Consider the following 19916-nt stretch of genomic DNA (forward strand, 5'->3'; position numbering starts at 1 on the left):
TCCAATCTTAAAAAAATATTGATTCTGTAATGCTTTTAGTTCATTCAACAAATAGACTCAATGAATCTGATTTCAATGTAAAAAACACTAACATGCTTAAATGTAAAACTCATGTCTAGAAATCTGAAACTATATGTAATACTTCCCTTTTGTGGAGGGTGGTATCTACATGAATCGTTTTTAATGCAATAAAGACATGAAAAAGAAATATGTCTGAGGAAAGTTAGTGGCAACATCTCTTGGGGCAGTTAGTTACCTTGAACTTGTGCAAGTTTGTACTTTGAGTACTTTATATGTGATTTTTCAGGCTGTACACTTCAATTTTACTTATTTTAGGTTCTTCTGGAAATCATGCCTTAGAACTGTCCCAGTCTAAGGTGCAGGACTCATATTAACCCTGTGATGCCACAATGAATATAAGTAAAATAAAAGACTAGTTGTTAAAATGCACCTGTGTTTTAGTATTTGAAAACAATAGTCATCTGACTATTGAATTAAGCGAGTATTATATTTAGGTGGTATCAGAATTATCAGGCAAAATAAAACAAATTAAAAAATGATATTTAAATATTGCTGGAACTAGGAAGGGGGGAAAGTCATTTTAAAATGTGCACAATTCCACGTTTGTGTTTTAGTTTTTAGTCCATAAGCTATTTGACAAAACAAAAGCATGACTTACACTAGTGTGACAAAATGGAGGTTTTAAAAGGGAGAAAGTAGAATTAAAAAAAACTTCTTTTATAAAAATCTGTGAAAACATTTAACTTACCAAGCAGACCCGTCCCCAGTAGAGGGTTAAGTAGCTGTGGCACCACAGAGTTACTGTTGAGTTTAGTTGGACCAGGTGTATTCCCAGCATTATTAGATATGTTCAGCAATGTTTCTGCCATTGACACCACTGCTGTCCCACCAAGTGTTGAGACAGTCAGTGCTGCCACTGCTGATGATGTAGTGGTTGTGGTAGTGGTTGCCTGGGAGGAGGTTGCTATGGAAACCTCTGGATGATTAGCAGTGTTGCCCGATGCCGAGTTCAGGACACCTCCCAACAGCTGGGGATTCAAGGCCATTAATCCTGAGGCCCCAGTGACAGCAGGGAGGAGCAGGGGGTTAGAAGTAGTGTCACTGCCTGAAAAGCTTGGTAAAGGGTTCCCCAGGGGGTTGGTTAAAAGGGTCTCAGCTCTGTTGCTGTCTGACTGACTGCTTGGCAAATGGTCTGGAGGGGTTGTCATCTGTGTTAATGAGGGTAAAGGGTTATTTTGCTGTTGCAACAGATCTGAGATGGTCAGATTGAAAGGTGGCAGGGGAAGCATGGCAGCTGCTTGGGCTTGGTTCTGAAGCAAGGCAGCTAAGAGCTGAAAATGAACAGGTTGCAATACCTGCCCGTCCACGTCAGCAGAGAGAAAAGCTAAAGCAGCGTTTACATTCGGGTTGAAAAAACCTAAAGGGTTGAGGTTGACCTCAGACTTGCCTTCTCCTGCTGAAGGCTGCAGGATATTTAATAGATTCTGGTTTAGGAGATGCTGTTGATTCACTGGAAGAGAGATAGGAAGAGAACTGAGGAGGCTGGGGTTCAAAGGGTGCGGAAGATTGTTGTTCGAAGGGCTGTTTTGTGGAAAATGAAGTGCGTGCTCCTGGCTGACAAAAGGAAAATCACTCCCAATGGGCAGCTGACTCTGCACTGGGTTTCCTGCAGCAGTGGTAACTATAACACCATCTTGAAGGACAGATGTTGTCTTTGTGATGGCAGGTTGGTTGGTGCCAGCTATGGCTATGGATGATGATGGTCCTGAACCTCCTAAAATACAAAAGCAACCAAAATTAAATATGACTATTAAAGGAGAACGTACCCTAGTGGTTGCAAATGAGAATCATTTCTAATAATCCAGTACAGTAAAATATCACAAATGTGAACTCTAATCACTTTGTAATGATGACAATAAAGTTACTTTTGCTTTTTGGAAAAAGAATTACCTTGACCTATTCAAAGTCTTAAAGGACTTTACACATTAAGAAATGGTAGCTAATTTCAAGTAAATTTTAATTTTAGGGTAGATGAAAAGGAACTTTTATTTTGCAGAATGTTGTTAGCAGTTTAAGTTACAATGTGTGTTTGGATATAACAGAACTTCATTTCTTAAAGAATACATCATAACCGTTGTTTTTCTTTTCCTTCAACTGTCTACATAGAGACAAAAAACTGATGGGCATAGGCAAACTTATGAAAAGTTTTCATTTGTGAATGAAGTATGTTATTCAACTTTAACACTTAAAAGGATTATGAAGAGGGGTAGAATGCACATCTCCCAAAATTTTTAACATGCATTTTTCCCTTTGATTTTGTTATCAAATGTCTGTTGTATGCACACACACTCTATCCTCAATTTCTTTTTTCAGTTAGGAGACAGATTTTCATGAAGTAGCAAAGGGCTATGAATTTGAAGAGGTATCATACAGCTAAGCATTATGACTTATGAATTCTAACGTCCTTTAGATCCTAAGTTTCAAATAAATTGTTTCAAACTTTTAACTGTCTCCTGATTTTTCCTTTTTCTATTTATTTAATTAGATTACCGGCAAAAATATTTTTTAGGAAAATATGGCTGGAAAAATGACAGGTTTCACTAAGTCAAACTGGCCTACCTTTAATACTTAGAATTAATGAGGTTTGACTATATATTCTCTCTTGTCTTAATAAATACTTGATTGATTATACAGGTAATTAAAATACTGTCAATGAATTCATATTTTAAAATGAAAAGTTGCTTTGAGTAATTATAAATATAATTTCATAGGCTTTCCACTAAAACATGTTACACTAATCATCTAAAGAGTCACCCATAAAAGTCTTACTGTTTTAAGTAGGCATTTATGTTTAAAAGAACCTTATTTTTTTCATCAAATTGTAACCTACACCTTAATATTTTTTAATTATACCTTTTGCTTGCTTGATTAAAACAACTCTTTTCAAAAGAAATATAACATTGAACCAACATTAATTCATACACAAACAACAAATTAAAAACATTTCTTGTACCTTAAAAGGTTAATAGAAATGGACAATTCAAGTGTATAATCTTTTGTTCAAGTACTGAGACATCAGTACTTAGGAAACAGCAAGGAATAGGAATATCTAAAGTGTTTTTACAAAAGGACTTTGGAGGGGACAGGGTAGGAAAAGACGTTCACAAATTTTGATAAGTTTTGTAAAGTATATAAAGTAGATGACTTAAATAAAAGAGAAAAAACCTTTTTCATACATTATATTTTGGAATTATTAAATGAAATAATTCTAGTCACACAGGGCATAGTACAGAGAACCACCAAATGTTGACATGGGTTATATATAGTACAGAGTTTCTTAAAAATTAATTCTGCCTTGTTATAAAAGAATAAACATTTAAAACATTTCATTGTATGTTAAGGTCTAGTACTTCTTTAATAAATAGGTACTTCCCAATATTGTATTTGGAAATCATATTTTAAAATGACACAATAAAAATAATTTTTGGGCAATTATCACTCATTTTTTCCTCTTTTAAAAATATTTACATTTTTACAGCACCTTTATTTTAAAGTAAAAAAGATATAATAACAAGTATATGGATAAAGTTTTATCTATGAAGATTTTTTCCACAGAGATCACTTTATTCACCTTTTGTTTGCCACCAAAAAAAAAAATCACCATATTTAGGATTCAAGGGAGAAGCAATTTTTGACATTACTTAGAAAGTTCTCCAGCTAAAACTACTAAAGGAATGAGGCTAGGGGAATTATAATCACTCAGGCAGACTTTTGTCTTATATACACTGATGTGGTTTTTGTCATAAGTTTTTAAGTATCTATTTACATATATTATCTGCTAATTTGTTGGATGATCTAGGGTTATTAACTTGGTCAATGGCTATTACTATATACACAACTCTTTCAATAAAAAATAAAGATAAGGAAATTAAATTAAATATATTTCATAATACCACTTATGGAAATACTTTTGAAGGTAATTTATCTTTTCAAAAGTTTCCTCATCTAACTGAAAGTAATGACTTATGTTATCCTTCATATGTGTTTTCTTTATTTTTAATTTGGCCATTACCATTATGTATAATTTTTTTTCCTACCCATGACTATAGGGGCAGCTAGTTGGCATGGTGGATAGAGCACTGGGCCTGGAGTCAAGAAGACCTGAGTTCAAATTTGGCCTCAAACATTTACTTGTTGTGAGACCCTGGGCAAATTGCTTCACCCTGTTTGCCTCAGTTTCCTCATGTGTAAAATGAGCCAGGGAAGGAAATGGCAAACCACTCCAGCATCTTTGCCAAGAAAACCCCTCAACGGGGTCATTAAGAGTTGGACATGACTGAAAAATAACTGAACAACAGTAGGCAATCAACATCTCAATTTTCTTCTTTTTTGACCTCTTTACAGCTGTTGACACTGTTGATTACCCTCTTCTGAATATTCCTTTGAGGTTTTCATGACACTGCTTTCTCCTGGTTCTTTTCCTATATGTTTAAGAGTTACTCTTCATCTTCTTTGCTGGATTCTTCTTCGCTGAATTTTCTTCTTGGCTACATGCTCTAACTCTGGGAGTACTCTGAGGTTCAGTTGTGGGCCCTCTCCCCCTCTCCCTTTATACTACCTCACTTGGTGATTTCATCATCTCCCATGGGTTAAATTATCAACTTCATATAGATGGTTCTCCTATTTATCTAGCCCTAAACTCTCTCCTAACTTCTACTCTCACATCTCCAATTGCAAACTGAACATCTCTAATGAGATAACCCACAGAAATATCAAACACATCATATTCAAAATAGAACTCACTATCTTTCCTTTCTAACGTTCCTATCTTGCAAACTTCCTGGTCACCTAGCTTTGAAACCTCAGTGTCATCTTTGATTCCTCACTTGAACTCATCCTACATATGTAATCTATTGCCAAGTCATGATATTTTTACTTCCACATCACATCCTCAATTCTCCATTCACAGTAACCGCCCTGCTACAAGTTGTCATCATATCACCTCTTGCCTATTCAATTGCAATAAACTTCTGATTAGTCTCCTTGCCTCTAGAATTTCTTCAGTCCAGTCCAGCCTCCACTCAGCTGTCAAAGTGATTTTCACACAGGTCTGATCATATCACTCCTCTATTAAAGTCCAGTGGCTCCCCAATTACTTCCAGGATCAAATATAAAATCCTCTGTTTGGCTTTCAAAGTACCTTCTTACCTTCCCAGTCCTTATACTTACCCCCTCTGCGTATTCCACAAAATAGTAACACTCATAGTTCCTTAAACACAGCACTCCATGACTTTGCAGTAGTTGGCTCCTCTATCTCTTGGCTTCCCTCAGGAATGCTCATATCCCACCACTTTCTTGGTGCCAACCATCCTCCCCTATACTTGTTTGCATGTTTTTTTTTTCACTAAGGTGTTTAGCACAGTGTCTCGCACATAGAAAGTACTTAATACTTTTTGACACTGAATTGAATAAATTAATGTATTCTATTTTCATTATATGAACTTTTAAATTTTTTTTTTTAATTCTAAGAAAAGAGAAAAGATCTTCCATTATATCTGACTTGGTGGATGGGCCAGAACTGACTCAACGTACTATCATTATAAATCACTAAGGAAGTCTCATTCCTGTCTTTTGTAATTTCACAAAACTTTGATGAAGCTTACTCAAAAATGTAAACTATTTTATAAATAGTGAGGGTGAAAGGGGGTTTTCTTGCTAATAATTGGCTCTACCAGAGGCTTATCTGAGCTGCATATGAATGCTGGAAAAAATGATATCTAATCTTCTTGTATGACTAGGAAAATGAATGGTTAGAAAATCATTAAAGAGAAAAATCCAGGTTCTGAGAGAATGTTTTAAGGACCTCAAATCAAAATGCAGAGATAAGTTCGACCATTGAGTCATCCACTTGTGAGTTCCTGAAGCCACTTGTTCATTATCATCATCAGTTTAACAACAATGTAATAAACTAGAATGGATTTTAATGACTAGATACAATGAGTATTTGGATATTTTTTTCATTCAATTTATTTGGAACTGTCACTTTAGAGTGAAACTATTTCATCTCTCTTTTCAAACATCTTGTGATCTATTAAAATGTGTGTGTGTGTATGTTTTAAAGGTAGTGGTCTAGGATGGCGAAAATTTTTGTCTTTTCTGATTATGCTTCAGAAAGCATTTTTGCATCTTATCTAGTGTTAAGAGGTGGTTGCTATTTACTTGATGCATATTAATCAGTATATACCTAGCAGTTAGATCCTTGAGAGGAGGGGGAATTGGGTAATGCTCTCCCTCCTTTGCTCCAACTACTGACTTCCTTGTCTTCCCTTAAGTTCCAATTGAAATACCACCTTTTCCAGGAAGCCTCCAACCCTTCTTAATTTCAGAGCCTTCCCTCTGTTAATTTTTCCCATTTATCATTTATCTATATCATATATATATATGTTCCCATGTATATTTAAATAGCCTCTAGAAAATACATTCTAACTTCACTTGGATTGACATTCCTTTGCATGATGTGTCCCCTTCTAGATTACAAGCTCAGGAGCAGGGACTATCTTTTGCTTCTTTTTGTATCCCCAGGACTTAGCACATTGCCTCACACATGCCAGGAGTTTAATAAATGTTTATTTATGGAATTTGTATAAACAATTCTTCTGATTATTCCTTCAATGGAAGTTATACCTGTTCCTATTTAACTTTCTCTGACCCCAAACTCTGTGTCAAGCAATTAGTAACCTTTAGGCAAAAAAAGAAATAAACTCTCTACTCAGCATTTAAAGAGTAGTTATCCTAAGTGTGGGTTTTTAATATACTATTCTTTTAAAAATAGGATACACCTATAAAACACAGTTTAAAGATAGCTTCCATAAACTACATGTTTCGACCTCGCCTGTCTTGACATTTGTTTTCATGTTGTCTTTCCCATTAGATTGTAGCTCCTTGAGGGCAGAGACTGTCTTTTATCTCTTTTTGCAACCCAAGCACATAGTGTCTGGCACAGTGGATGCTTAATAAATGTTGTCTGAGTAAGTCTTCAGAAAAGAAAATATTCTAATAATGTTTCATGCAGACCAGCAGCAACATGCTACTTAATAAATGATAAGTGTGGACTCCAGAAGATACAGTAGACTCCTAGGCTCTTATATTTAGAGAGGGAAGACATTTTAGAGATTTTCTAGTCCAACCCCCTCCCTTTATAGTCAATCAACAAATATTTACTAAGTCCTACTATATGTCAGTCATTGCATATATGATGAAACCACTGAGGTTAAAGGACTGACTTAAGGTCACAGAGCAAGGATTCAAATTCATATCCTTCCTATTATGTCAAACTGAGATAAAGAGAAGCACCTCCTCCTCCTCCAACTTCTCCTCTCCCCCCAAACTGGGGGAAACTACATGGTTAAGTTTTGGTTTTTTTTTTTTTGGTGAGGCAAATGGGGCTAAGTGACTTGCCCAGGGTCACACAGCTAGTAAGTGTCAAGCGTCTGAGGCCAAATTTGAACTCAGGTCCTCCTGAATCCAGGGCCGGTGCTCTATCCACTGTGCCACCTAGCCGCCCCCATGATTAAGTTTTAAGAAATGACTAGAGGTCATTTAATAAGGCTTCACGTGATTTCGTAGGACCATGGATTTAGAGTTGGAAGAGCCTGTGAATGTCATCTAATCTAGTTCCCTCATTATACAGAAAAGGAAACAAATTCATATAAGTACAGTTCATTATTATCCCTTCACACTGTTGGGGTTAGAGGTGTGCAGCCCTCCCACCTCCCCCACCATGATCGAGAAAACCCATATAAATTTTTTTGGACCTCCCTTTGTACCAGAGAAGAAATCCGAATCTTTTCTTTTTCTTTTATAGGGTGTTTGCTGTTCTTTATTGTAAAATTTGGGTTGATGTTATACAATACTACACATTTCTTCTCTGCATTTCTGAATTTCTAAACTTTTTCTGTCTTCTGCTGTCCTTTGCATATCATCTGTGCCTTCTTCAAAACTCCCCCAAATTCCCATTTAATTTCTTATGATGACTTGTGATATATCAATACTGCAATGGGGAAAGTCATGATGTGGAAGGGATAACTATAAAGTGATTTCTCCTCAGTCAGACAGGTATTAAGTGTCAAAGTTAGAAATGATATCATAATGCATGTATCTTTGCTTGGTTTCTCTTTTAATCACCTATTAAAACAGGATACTTAGAAGGATGAGAATAAAAAGCATATTCATCTTCATGAACTAATATATACCTGAAAAGTGAAATAAATGGAATTTTATGAGCAATTTTTCTGATTGTTCCTCCAATGGAAGTTCTACCTATTTCTATTTAACTTTCTCTGACTCCAAACTCTGTGCAAGCAGTTAGTAACCCATAGGCAAACAAAGAAATATACCCTCAACTCAGCATTTAAAGAATATACCTCATATCTATCATCATTCTTTAATTTATTGGTTTTACAATGTAGGTTTTTAATATGCAATTCTTAAAATAGGATATACCTATAGGTTTAGTCCTTTCAGTCATGTTGTACTCTTCAGGACCTCATTTGCTGTTTCTTGATAAAGATACTGGAGTGATTTGACATCTCCAGCTCATTTTATACTTAAGGAAATGGAGGCAAACAGGGTTAAGTGATTTTCCCAGGGTCACACAGGTAGGAAGTGTCTGAGGCTGGATTTGAACTCAGAAAGATGTCTTTCTGACTCTAGGACTGGCACACTATCCTCTGTAACACCTGCCTGCCCTAATTATATCTATACTCCCTATTAAAAAACCTTCTTAATATGATAATGCTCTCTGTGGATCATTAAAAAGATCGCTAGTTTACTTCTAGAATAGGAACCAATAAGGTCTTCAATACTTAGGGAAATACACGTAAGGCAAGGAGTTAGAGAAGACTGCAAGTAAAGAAACCTTCCCAGAAAGGTTACGATTTTTCACAGTCAGCTCACTGTTAGTCAATGACACAGATGAAATAGGAAACTTGATTTTTCTGTCTGCTGATCTTGTTGTCTTTTACAGCATGCGACAATAATAGGAAAAATATTACATTCAAAAGCTATTGAAATTAAAAACTCTTCACACTGCCCAGTGTTTACTGAGGTCATTCTTAAATTGATTATCTCTTTCTTTAAGATAGATGGACTAAAATAACACAACCAATTTTATCTTACAGATACACATTACATAAAAATTTTCTTAACAACAATGATAGGTTCATATATAAATAGAAAGATGTATAAAATTTAAGAAACTTGTATCATTTTAGGGTCCTTAAAAACTGGCATGTGACTGAAATACATCTTGTATTAATTCAAGGCACCAGTTTGACAATTTGTTGTAGCAAAATATCTTCAATTAAAAAAAATTATGCCCCAGGGTAAAGGAAAAATAGCTCTTTTTGTATTACATTGAGACATAGTCATAGCTTTAAAGTTTATTATCACTGGAGTTAAATCCATGAGACTAAATATAATTCCAGTGTTTGATCAAAGAATGAGCAGGAACAATTCTTAACTCAGATAGTGATAAATTTTAGGTACTGTTTGGTTTGAGTGCAAATATTTTCAATTGTAATTCTTAATTGATCATTCACAATTCCTAACAGAACTTTCCCCTTCATTGACGTAAATCTAGATCAGAATGAATGAAAAGTTATCACTACATGAAGTCATAATCTTTCATTAACAGGCTCTAAACTAAGGTTAGCAGACTCAAACCCAAACTCTGTGTGCCTTTATTCCCTTATCTGAGAAAAGAAAAAGCAACTAATTCCTTCTCCCTCATGGAGTTATTCTGAAAGTGAATGAATGAAGAATATTGAAGTCAAATGTGAATATTGGTTTCTTTACACTTTTGGGGAGCCTGTTCCAACAACAATGAGGTGGGAAACGAGATTCAGAGCTGAAAAAGGCACTGGGATTGTCTGTAGGCCTTTAGAAATGTAGGCCTATGGGAGAAAAGACTGGGTCTGGAGATGTGTAGATTTGGGAAATGATCCCCACAGCAGTGCTAACTAAAGCAGAACAGATCATCCATGGAGAGAGGAAGGAGAGTAAATGATAGAGCCTCTAGCCCCCAAACATGTGTCTTCTCCAATCCCAGGTCTTTACTAGTTTATGAACACATTACTATGTGGTTAGTGGAAAAAGCACTAGACTTGGTCAGTCTAGTTAACAAAAGTTAAGTTACTTGGTGGAACCTAGTTAGCTTGCTTAAAGACCTCTGTCTTTTTCTAAGGTCTTTTAAAACTTTTATATTGACCTGGCCTGCATGATCTTTTTATCATCTACTGAATCACATTATTCAAAGTTCACCTTAGATACAATCCTCCAAGAATTCTACCTTGATTAAGTGCCATGGGCCAGTGATTAAAAAAAAAATCCACTCAAACAGTGGTGGATTGACAAGTGGTCAATTTCTGGAAGTTCTTGTGTGGTTTATCTATTATTGATCTGCTATCCCCCAAATCCCTTTTCAATTCTAAGCATACAACATCATAGGTCAGGGATGAATGGTGAAAGTTTGGTAGTTTGCTAGAAGCTAAAATGTACACCTCAAGTTTCAGCTCAAACCCTCCCTTCTACAGAAGGCCTTTTATGGATGTGCCAGCATTGTTGCCTTTGATATTGTCTCCTATCCATTCTGTATATATTTTGGGTGTGCCTAGTTATTTACATGCCATCTCCTTCTTTAGAAGGTGAGCTTATTAAGGGCAGGGGCTACTTTAACTTTTCTTTGTATCCCCAGTGTTTAGCTCAGAACCTAGTGTATATTAATTGCTTAATAAATGCCTTTTATGATTGATTTTATTAAGTCAGTGTGGTACTGGGTTTGGAGGTGGAGGACCTGGCCTACCTGCATGACCTTGGACAAGCCACTTCACATCTCTGGGCTCAGGTTTCTTCATCTGTAAGTTGAGGGCTTGGGCTGGCTGGCCTCTAAAGATCCTTCCAGATCTAAATCTATGATCTTATGAATTATAGTACTATCTCTTGGAGGTACTCTGAATTCAGCCTAGCAATACACATTATAGGTGTGCTTAAGCTAATTATATACAATGAAAGTAGTGTTAGCATAATCAGCTTTACTATAAATGAAAAGATCATGGTACATGAAACCGTTACCAAATATGGCTTGTTACAATAACTGTGTCAGTAGTTAAACACATTTACTTTTATTACAATATCTACTTTAGTTCCACAGATAATTAGTAAGTGGTTTTATTAGGTTTATTAAAAAAATCTCCTGACAATATAATAAAAGAAATGCTTTCTGCACACTGACATTTGCTTGGATATATTAATATAATTTTTATTTTTGTCTTTTTTGCTTATTCCTAAACCAAAAACTTTCTTTTAATAACTGATTTCTAAAGAGCGTGTTCTGACACCTTGTGTGAATCACCACTTATAGGTCAGGTGTTTTTCAAAGAAAGAACAAAATGAAAGAAAAAGGAAGATAGGTACAAAAAATGAAATTCTAAATAATATTCAAGAAAATTAGAATGTAAAAGTTGGCTTTATATATTAGAGAAACCAAAATATTGATAGATTAGCAAAAGTACACAAAACCAAAAAAGATGAATGTTAAAAACTAAAAAGGATAGCAGCCCCAAAGGACTAACCAATATTGATTTAAATAATGAAATTTGTGTTCAGTTTATCTATGGTTTTAATTGGAGTCAGTGACTTTTATGTAATGGTAGCTTATTATATACATAGGGCCAGTTTTTCATTTGTCTACCTCTACTGCAGAATTATCTGCAAAGGATATGAGCCTTGTAAAAGATCCCTTTAGGAATTTTCATACTGTAATTCATCAAAAACTAAATTTAAAGTGCTATCAGAGACCAAGAATATAAAATTGATTATTATATGTTTAGACACTTCCTGAGTCTCATATTCTATTTCAGCTAAACACAACAGAGTAGTGAAGAGTTCTTCTTTTAAAAACCATACAACAAAAAAAACATCCAGTTGACTGCTATGGATGGTGATATGTTTTCAAACAGCAGGGGGAAAATATCTGATTTCGACAGTAATAACAAACATAAGTAGCTAATGACAATATTTCCAAGATGGTAAAATATAAATACACAAACACATACACATTTTAAAAAACAGTAATAGCATCATTGATTCCCATATAAAATGCTTTATCTAACACCATTGTTTTTGTAACCAGGAAGATCAGTTCAATAAAATGACACAAATATAAAACATGGAAAATATAACTATTAAGAGAAAATGACAATGAAATGGCAAGTTGTCTTGTACATGACTCAGTGATTCTAAACCACAAAATAAAGAGCATAAAATACTTGGTATACATATATATATATAAAAGTATATATATATATATACATACACACATACACACACACATACATATTTCAGATATCCCGCTTGCTTTCTACTATAAATCTTCAATACTCATAGTGTTTATTTTGCTTCTTCCTTTCAACATCTTTAAGGTTTAATAGGTTTGCATAAATTCACTGATTTCTTAGATGATTTTATCTTCATTGTAAGTAGTTAGTGATTCTTCATAATTTCACTACTTTTTCAGACTATACTGCAAAAAAAATCTTGATTCATTATTGCTATTTACTTTGTACTACTAAGCATGCTGCCTATTTTTAAAAAAATTCAATTCTTCCCATTATTTCTTTTTCATTATAATGGAAACCTCCAATTTTTCATTTCAAAGTAACACGAATAGCCAATATTCTCTGCAAGTTTTCTGAGAAAAGTGAGGATAAAAGACAATAGACTAACATAAAAAAAGATGAGGAATTTCTATAGCCTCTCATCAGCTTTTGTATTCATTTATTTATCTATCTGCTTCTGGTTGGTATCATTAAAAAATATAAAGCTATTTCCCTCTCTTTAAAATTTTCAATTTGGGCTATATTTATCTGAAAATATCTGTTAGTGAAGAAGTTTTTTCTATTGAGATGGACAAAATCAAGTAACAGAAAGCCTTTCCTTACTTATTCCTTTTGAATTTTAGCAATTTGGAGGTTATATAACTAAAAAACAAAATTATGAAACCAAATAGATTAAAAAAAAAACCAAAACCAACCTCTGACCAACACAGGGTTGTGTCAAACTCTAATAAGATAAGGTATGTAAAACATTTTGTAAACTCTGAGTACTAGAAAACCTACTACTATTATTACTATTAACATGGTATCATCTTGGCTAGGATTTTAAACATAGAAATGTTTACCTCTCTATGAGGTAAAATCAATAAAAATTTTGATATGTTTGAAATAGATAAGGATTCATTTTTATAACAAAATGTTTAAGGACAGGTTGAAAAGTAGTAGGAAATTCTTTTACCCCACTGGGTACCATTTTAAAATAAAACCATACCTGCATCAGAGCTTGTTTGATTACAGCTGCTAACAATGCTGTTTGGTATCATTGGAGTAGATGATGCTGAAATCCTTGAGTGAGGTGGGTTTGGGTGTAATGAATTTCCTAAAGCCATGCCCGGCTGACTGAGCATTCCACAATTCCCACTAGCCTGAATTTGATTTATTAAGCCTGCAAGATGGTGGTTTGGCCCTGGGCTGCTCCCATGGATGAAGTTTGTGTTTGCATTCTGGCAGTGCACGGCTTCCCCTCTTAAAGGTAAGTTCTGTGTCAATGAGTTCTGAAGAACACTGGAATTTATATTGGTGTCCGTGAAATGCAGCTGGTTAGCAGAGCAAGGCAAAGCAGGATTGGAGCTCCCACAACCAGTGGAACTATTGCTGCTCATGTGTGAGCTTTGACAACTCATGGATTGCAGTAACTGAGACATGGAATTGATGGGAAATGAACCTTGACTTTGCTTCCTTATCAAGTCAGGACCAGGTTTGGAAACTGCAGGACTGTCCATATGAGACTGTCTAAGCAAACTCAACACAGTAGTAGTTGGCTGCTTTCTTTTCCTCATAGATTCTTTCTGCTGAGACATCAGTTTATCTCTTAGTGCTGCTCGGCCACTTTGCCCTTCACTTGTTGGTAGAAGCATGTTGGCAGTAGGAGGGAACATGGTATTTAAAGTGCTATGTCCTTCAGTGTTGCCACTATTGGCAACAGCTCCAGAATTGCTACTGCTGCTATTGTTGTTACCAGCAAGTTTGTTTTGATTTGCTAGCTGTGCTTTGGCTGCTGCTGAGAGTAAACTACTTGCTGGAAAGGAGGCAGCATTGTGCTGGTTCAAAATCTGATTTAAAGGCATTCCCAGCAAACCAGGCTGACTCTTTAAAGGTCCACTTCCAGCAGATGCAGTAGGAAAGGCTGCATTGCTTGGAGCATTTAGTACATTACTCATTCCAGCAATTAATGGGTTGGGGATGTCCTTGTACTGATGAAGTCCATCAGGCTTGGTGGAAGGGCTTGATGGCATTGATGGTCTTGGGGACCCTATTGTTGACCGTGGCGACCGAGGTGGAACTTTAATACCACTACAAGTAGACTGAGGTCCTACTGGTGGCATCATGAAATTCCCATGATCTGATGATGTGGAAGATGAACGTGATCTTTGGGGTGATGCCTCAATCCTTCCAATTCCGGTTCCCATCATATGCACTGGGGATGTCACTGGTGAAGGAGACAGGGAGGCTGAAGCTGAATGCTGAACTCTTTGAACGTGACTTCCATGGTTCATGTGACCAGGCTTAACAGTTGGCAAAGGGAGATTACTTGGCAAAGGAACAACAGCAGGAGGCATGCTTACATTCATCACAGGTACCTGAGAGTGGACATTTGAATGGAAATTCGTAGGATTAATGAGAATAGAGTTCTGATTTACTGGTTTACTAGGAATAGGGTCAAGAATGCCAAGTGGATCTTTTTCTGATGTTAATGGCTTTTTCTGAAGAGCACAAGAAGGTGGTGGAGGGGGAGGTGGGCCTGGGGGTGGTTTGTGGTGGAACATTGCTCGTGGTATTTCCATATTAGCTGAAAAATGACACATTGGTTTTTTCATTACTGGACTCTTTGTAGTCAAGGTTGGGGAAAGAGGTATATTAGTCCTTCCAGCCATTGCACAGGATGACTGTACGGGAGAACCATGTAGCATTACTGAGGGTGGAGAAAGAGGAGTTCTATTCATGTGAATAGGACTAGAGTTAGGAGCTCCATGAAAACTAGTGTTACTCCTTGTGAAAACATCAGGGCTTCCAAGTGGGTCAGTCCTAGGAGAGATTGAGCCATCTCCGTATATCTGGGATCCTGATGAAGCTGGACTAGGAAGTCCACCATGACTACCACGATATGGAGATTTCTGACCATGTTCACTGCTACCCAATCTCTGTCTAGGATAGACAGAATGAAGTTCTTGTTGCTGGCTTCCAGTCAACTCTTGAACATAAAGCCTTCCCATGGTATTAGATGCTCCAATCATTAACTTGAAAGGATTCTTACATTCTGGTATTACAGAATTTGTAATTCCTTCATGTGATTTCGTTCTCATTGATCTTGGAGTTGTTGCCCGTGAAGTTACTATTGGAGTTGCACCTGGTGTTAAAAGAAAAGACAAAAACAAAACCCCAAAACACCTGTTAATATTCTGCAGACTATATATATCAGTGTGTGTCTGAAAACATAGATATGAAAACAGAAGTGCTGCTTCTATGAAGTCTAACAGCTTATGAAATTGGAGCTTTAAAAGGGCACATACATTCCATTTGTCAATTCAATCTTGGGTAGCCTTTAATATGGCTGACCACTTAGCACCACTTCTCTTTTATTTTTGACTCCAAGGCTTGGCTCTTGTTGTTTCTCTGGCCTGGAAAACCTTTCCTTCTTTACTCAAAACCTTCCTATCTTTCCAGGGCTGGCTCATGTACCATTCTCTTCTATGACAACTTCTCTGACCATTCAACTATATACTGATCTATACATTCTTGCAACTTTTAGAGCATGACAGCATTTCTGGTGTGCACTGTTCAGTCCAGATGTTGGACTCATGCTATTCAATAGTGTTATTCAACTTTCTGTAACATGAATGTCTTCTTTCCCTTTGGGGCTAAACAGAGTATTTTGCCCATGTACTCTCAATATATGATAGAATCAGAGCGGTACTTCCCTCTGTATCTCTGCTGTCTAGTTTTTATAGGACAGAGGTGGCAAGAGAGAAGGGATGGGGCTTTTAGGGCTAGAATCACTTTAGAATGAGGATTTGGCTCTTGGTTAATTCTGATTCCCAGTCTAATCTGTGATGGTAATTTCTATGCATTTTGAGGATATTCTCTTCAAAGCCAGGTATGAGATGCTGTCTGGCCTCTTTTCTAACCTTTCAACAGGCCCACAGTTGATTTGCTAATAGCAGTTCCTGATATGTCAACTTCATTTTATTTGTCTGCGTCATATTATACCAACAATGAGTGTTTTATTTTGCTTGGTTTATTTAAAGGTTAACTGATTGAGGGCTTGGAAGTCAATTACCCATGGTGATTCTTAGGACTTCATTTTTTATTTGCATTTTACAGATTTTATACACACATGTATGTATGTGTGTATATGTGTAATGTAAATATATATTAATATATGCATATGTTATATAAGTATTATATATGCATAAGTGTATGTATATGTATATATAAAACTTTAGGAAAATATTTAGTATATGTAAGAAGTGCAACAAATAATGGAACTGCAAAACTACTTTTATTGATTCTTTCTTTAAAGAAAAAAAAAATTTCTCATCTGTGTGTAGCCATATTACATACTTGTTCCTCCTCCAGGACTGGTAAGGACTAGGGAAGGATGAGGGGCTTCCATGCTCTTATGCAGTGTTGCTACTGCAATGATTTTCCTTTTATGTATGCATAGCTTTGTGACATCTTCATCTGCTTTAACATCTTCTGCAGTTCTCTGTTTCACAGCAGCTCCAGGATCAAAATTAAATACCTTAAAAGAACAAATCGTAGTTTAGAATATATACTGTATTGCTTCTCCCTGTGGACACCCTCTCCCTCTTCCTAACCCCCTATTTGGGAAAGTAAAATGCATACAAGCAAGACTATAAATATTAATAAGTTTTTTTTATTCTTAAATATCAGAAAAGCAATTTCATATGTCCTGGTAAACACTACTGCTGAACTCAGAGCTTTAGTGGTAAATTCATTGCTCTTACTCCAAGTTAACTGAAGATTTTCATGTTCTAGATAACTCCCTAACAAAGCAGCCATATCTTAGATTCTCTCAGTTTTAGTTCCTGAAAGTAGCTTAACGGAATACAATTAAAAAATTATAATACACTTAAAAAACCAAACAACACACACACACCCTAAAACTGCTGCTCTGCACTTTATCCTTATAGTAAATTTCAATAAGTCGATTAACACTGTATCATTTTTTCTTTTTGCATTGCACAATTAGTAAAAACAGTTTCACCTTCTGGCTACAAGACAGCTCTGCTCTGTGATTTTAGAAAAATCTGTTAGATTTGCCACCATCATCTCTGAAAATAGCATAGCAGATTTGAACAGTTAAAGGAGTGCAACAAAATGTTGTGCTATAAAAACTAAACTGAGGATAGTGATGGCTGTAATAAACAAGGCATATAATCATTTTGATTGAAATATCTAAAACAGTATATACACTAACATCCTTCAGTTTTTATTAGATTACAAAACTTAGAAAAAAACTTTAGTTCAAACATTTTCCACAAAGCACTCTAAAATGTATGAGAAAACTTTAAGCCTTAAGCAAATATTTAAAATATATATGATTAGAAGAATAATGTAAAATGACATGCCATATGAGAAAAAAACATAAATAATAAAATCTGGAGGAAAAATATACTGAGAGACCTACTGTAAAATTGTTACCTTGGGAAGAATAAGAGGACATTCCAAGCCACACTTGCATGTTCCATCAGTAAGCAGGTATGTTTTAACCTGCTCCAAGCAAGATAACAAAGACCCACTGGGACTGTAAAAATATTTTAAAAAATCAGGAAATAATTTCAACTATATACATTATATGAAAAAGTATAACTTTTAGTGTTATTCTCTTTTACAAGGACAATATTTTCCAAGTAAGGAAAAGCATTTGATTTTGCCAAAATTATGGTAGCCATTGAATTACAGCCTGTAATTCTTTATTTTGAACCAACATATTTCTTAATTAAACAGGTTTGCCAAAGTTGGAATGACAACAAGTTCTTCCCTTGTAGCTCTGGAGCTGTCAGTAAACCAAATGAAACTGGACTTTTTATTTCCTCCAGAATCTGTGAAACTCCTAAAATCATACTCCTCTGAAGGCACGATGCCCTGATCAAATTCAAGCCTATCACACTCAGAGGGCTGAAAAGAGCTTAGCTTTGTATTTATCACAGAATTAAGAGGAATTTAAGCTTTCTTATTCAATGATGAATATAGATTTCATTAAGTGATCCTATATTGATCATAAGAGATTATGCTTCCATTTCAGATAAACCTTCCCACAGACTGTTTCGATTTATGTGTTTTTAAAGTTAAGTTCTCTATTTTTTATATAAAGTATTAACTCTTCATTTAGGGGCGGCATATTCTTTGTATCTATAAAAATGCATCCAGATTTTCTGCAGCTGAAAAAGCAAACTCTTTGAAGATAAATATTTGACTGAGTACCACACCAACTACCCAGAAATCTAAAAGGGCCTTAACCTTACAGACAGTCAAGCATCCACTTGCCCGGGGTGAATACCAATTCATTCCAAATGAATAACAAAGGAAGGCAACCTCATTACCTACTTCACAGGAAAAAAGTAGATAAATTCTGGTTGATTTGGCTTAAATTATTAACTTCTCATGATTAACTTTTGTTTTTTTTTGTTGTTGTTGTTGTTTTGTGGGGCAATGGGGGTTAAGTGACTTGCTCAGGGTCACACAGCTTGTAAGTGTCAAGGGTCTGAGGCTGGATTTGAACTCAGGTCCTCCTGAATCCAGAGCCAGTGCTTTATCCACTGCGCCACCTAGCTGCCCCCACATGATTAACTTTTTACATAAAAAATTTAAAGCAGCTTGCCAAAAGAAGCATCACTGACATTTTATAGTTAAGGATTAGGTTAATGAAGAAAAAAATTGTAAAAGATTCCTAAGTTATTCTGTAGAACTCTGTTCTAGCTATTCAGAAACACTTCCTCTCAATTAGATAGTGGGAATTTTCCCTCTACTGTTGTAGCTCTTTAATTAACTTGAGGTAGTAATAATTAATGTAAACACAGTTACAGAGCTTGTAGCACAGACATAGCTTAAGCTCAGAAGCAGGTGGAATATTTAACATAGAGAATCAATGCCACCCTCAGGCCAGAGTAGGGTGAAAGATGTAACTTATAAATTATAATAAAAGCAGGCATCTAAATATTCACTGTGGACAAAAAAGAGCTGCTGAAGGAGCTATGACAACATAGCAAGATCTCTAAAAGTTACTACATCTAAACCATATTGGTAAATGTTAGCTTAAGGCCCCTTGTTTTACTTTCTTATCCAGGAGAATTTGTTCATTCTCATCCTTATTTTCTATCACAAAGTGGCAATGGTCAGAATTTTTTTTTTTTTAAAAAGGACTGGGATACAGATTTGAAATTGGAGAAATCAGACCAATATAATCATTATACAGAGCACTTACATGAAAACTGAATTCTATAAATGACTCCAAAATATGAAATATGATGACTAATGGACTCAAAGTTAAAATTTACTTTTCAGCATTTAGTAAAATGAAAAGCTGTCATGAATATATATGTATATGAATATATATATGTGTATGTGTATATGTATATATGTACACACAAAAGTATGTATATGTAGGCTGGAGAAAATGTAAGGTAATTTAAACTTCAAAGGTTACTATTAAATATTGAATAGGCTTTATTGTAAATGCCTCGAAAACAGATTTTTTTT

The 19916-nt window shown here is 35.4% G+C and overlaps 1 protein-coding gene across 2 annotated transcripts in view; it reads right to left on the bottom strand.

Annotated features, from left to right (window-relative positions):
• Positions 1-19916, bottom strand: part of MBD5 (methyl-CpG binding domain protein 5) — a 445079-nt gene that overhangs the window by 46896 nt on the left and 378267 nt on the right. For both annotated transcript variants that reach the window (XM_043995606.1, XM_043995607.1), the window contains 4 exons: positions 17859-17961; positions 16755-16935; positions 13405-15540; positions 770-1795 (listed from right to left, as the gene is read on the bottom strand). In XM_043995606.1, the coding sequence (XP_043851541.1) occupies positions 770-1795; positions 13405-15540; positions 16755-16935; positions 17859-17961 (3446 nt within the window). The remainder of the gene's footprint in view (positions 1-769; positions 1796-13404; positions 15541-16754; positions 16936-17858; positions 17962-19916) is intronic.

The sequence above is a fragment of the Dromiciops gliroides genome, chromosome 3 (genome assembly GCF_019393635.1).
Source record: "Dromiciops gliroides isolate mDroGli1 chromosome 3, mDroGli1.pri, whole genome shotgun sequence".
Classification (NCBI taxonomy): Eukaryota; Metazoa; Chordata; class Mammalia; order Microbiotheria; family Microbiotheriidae; genus Dromiciops; species Dromiciops gliroides.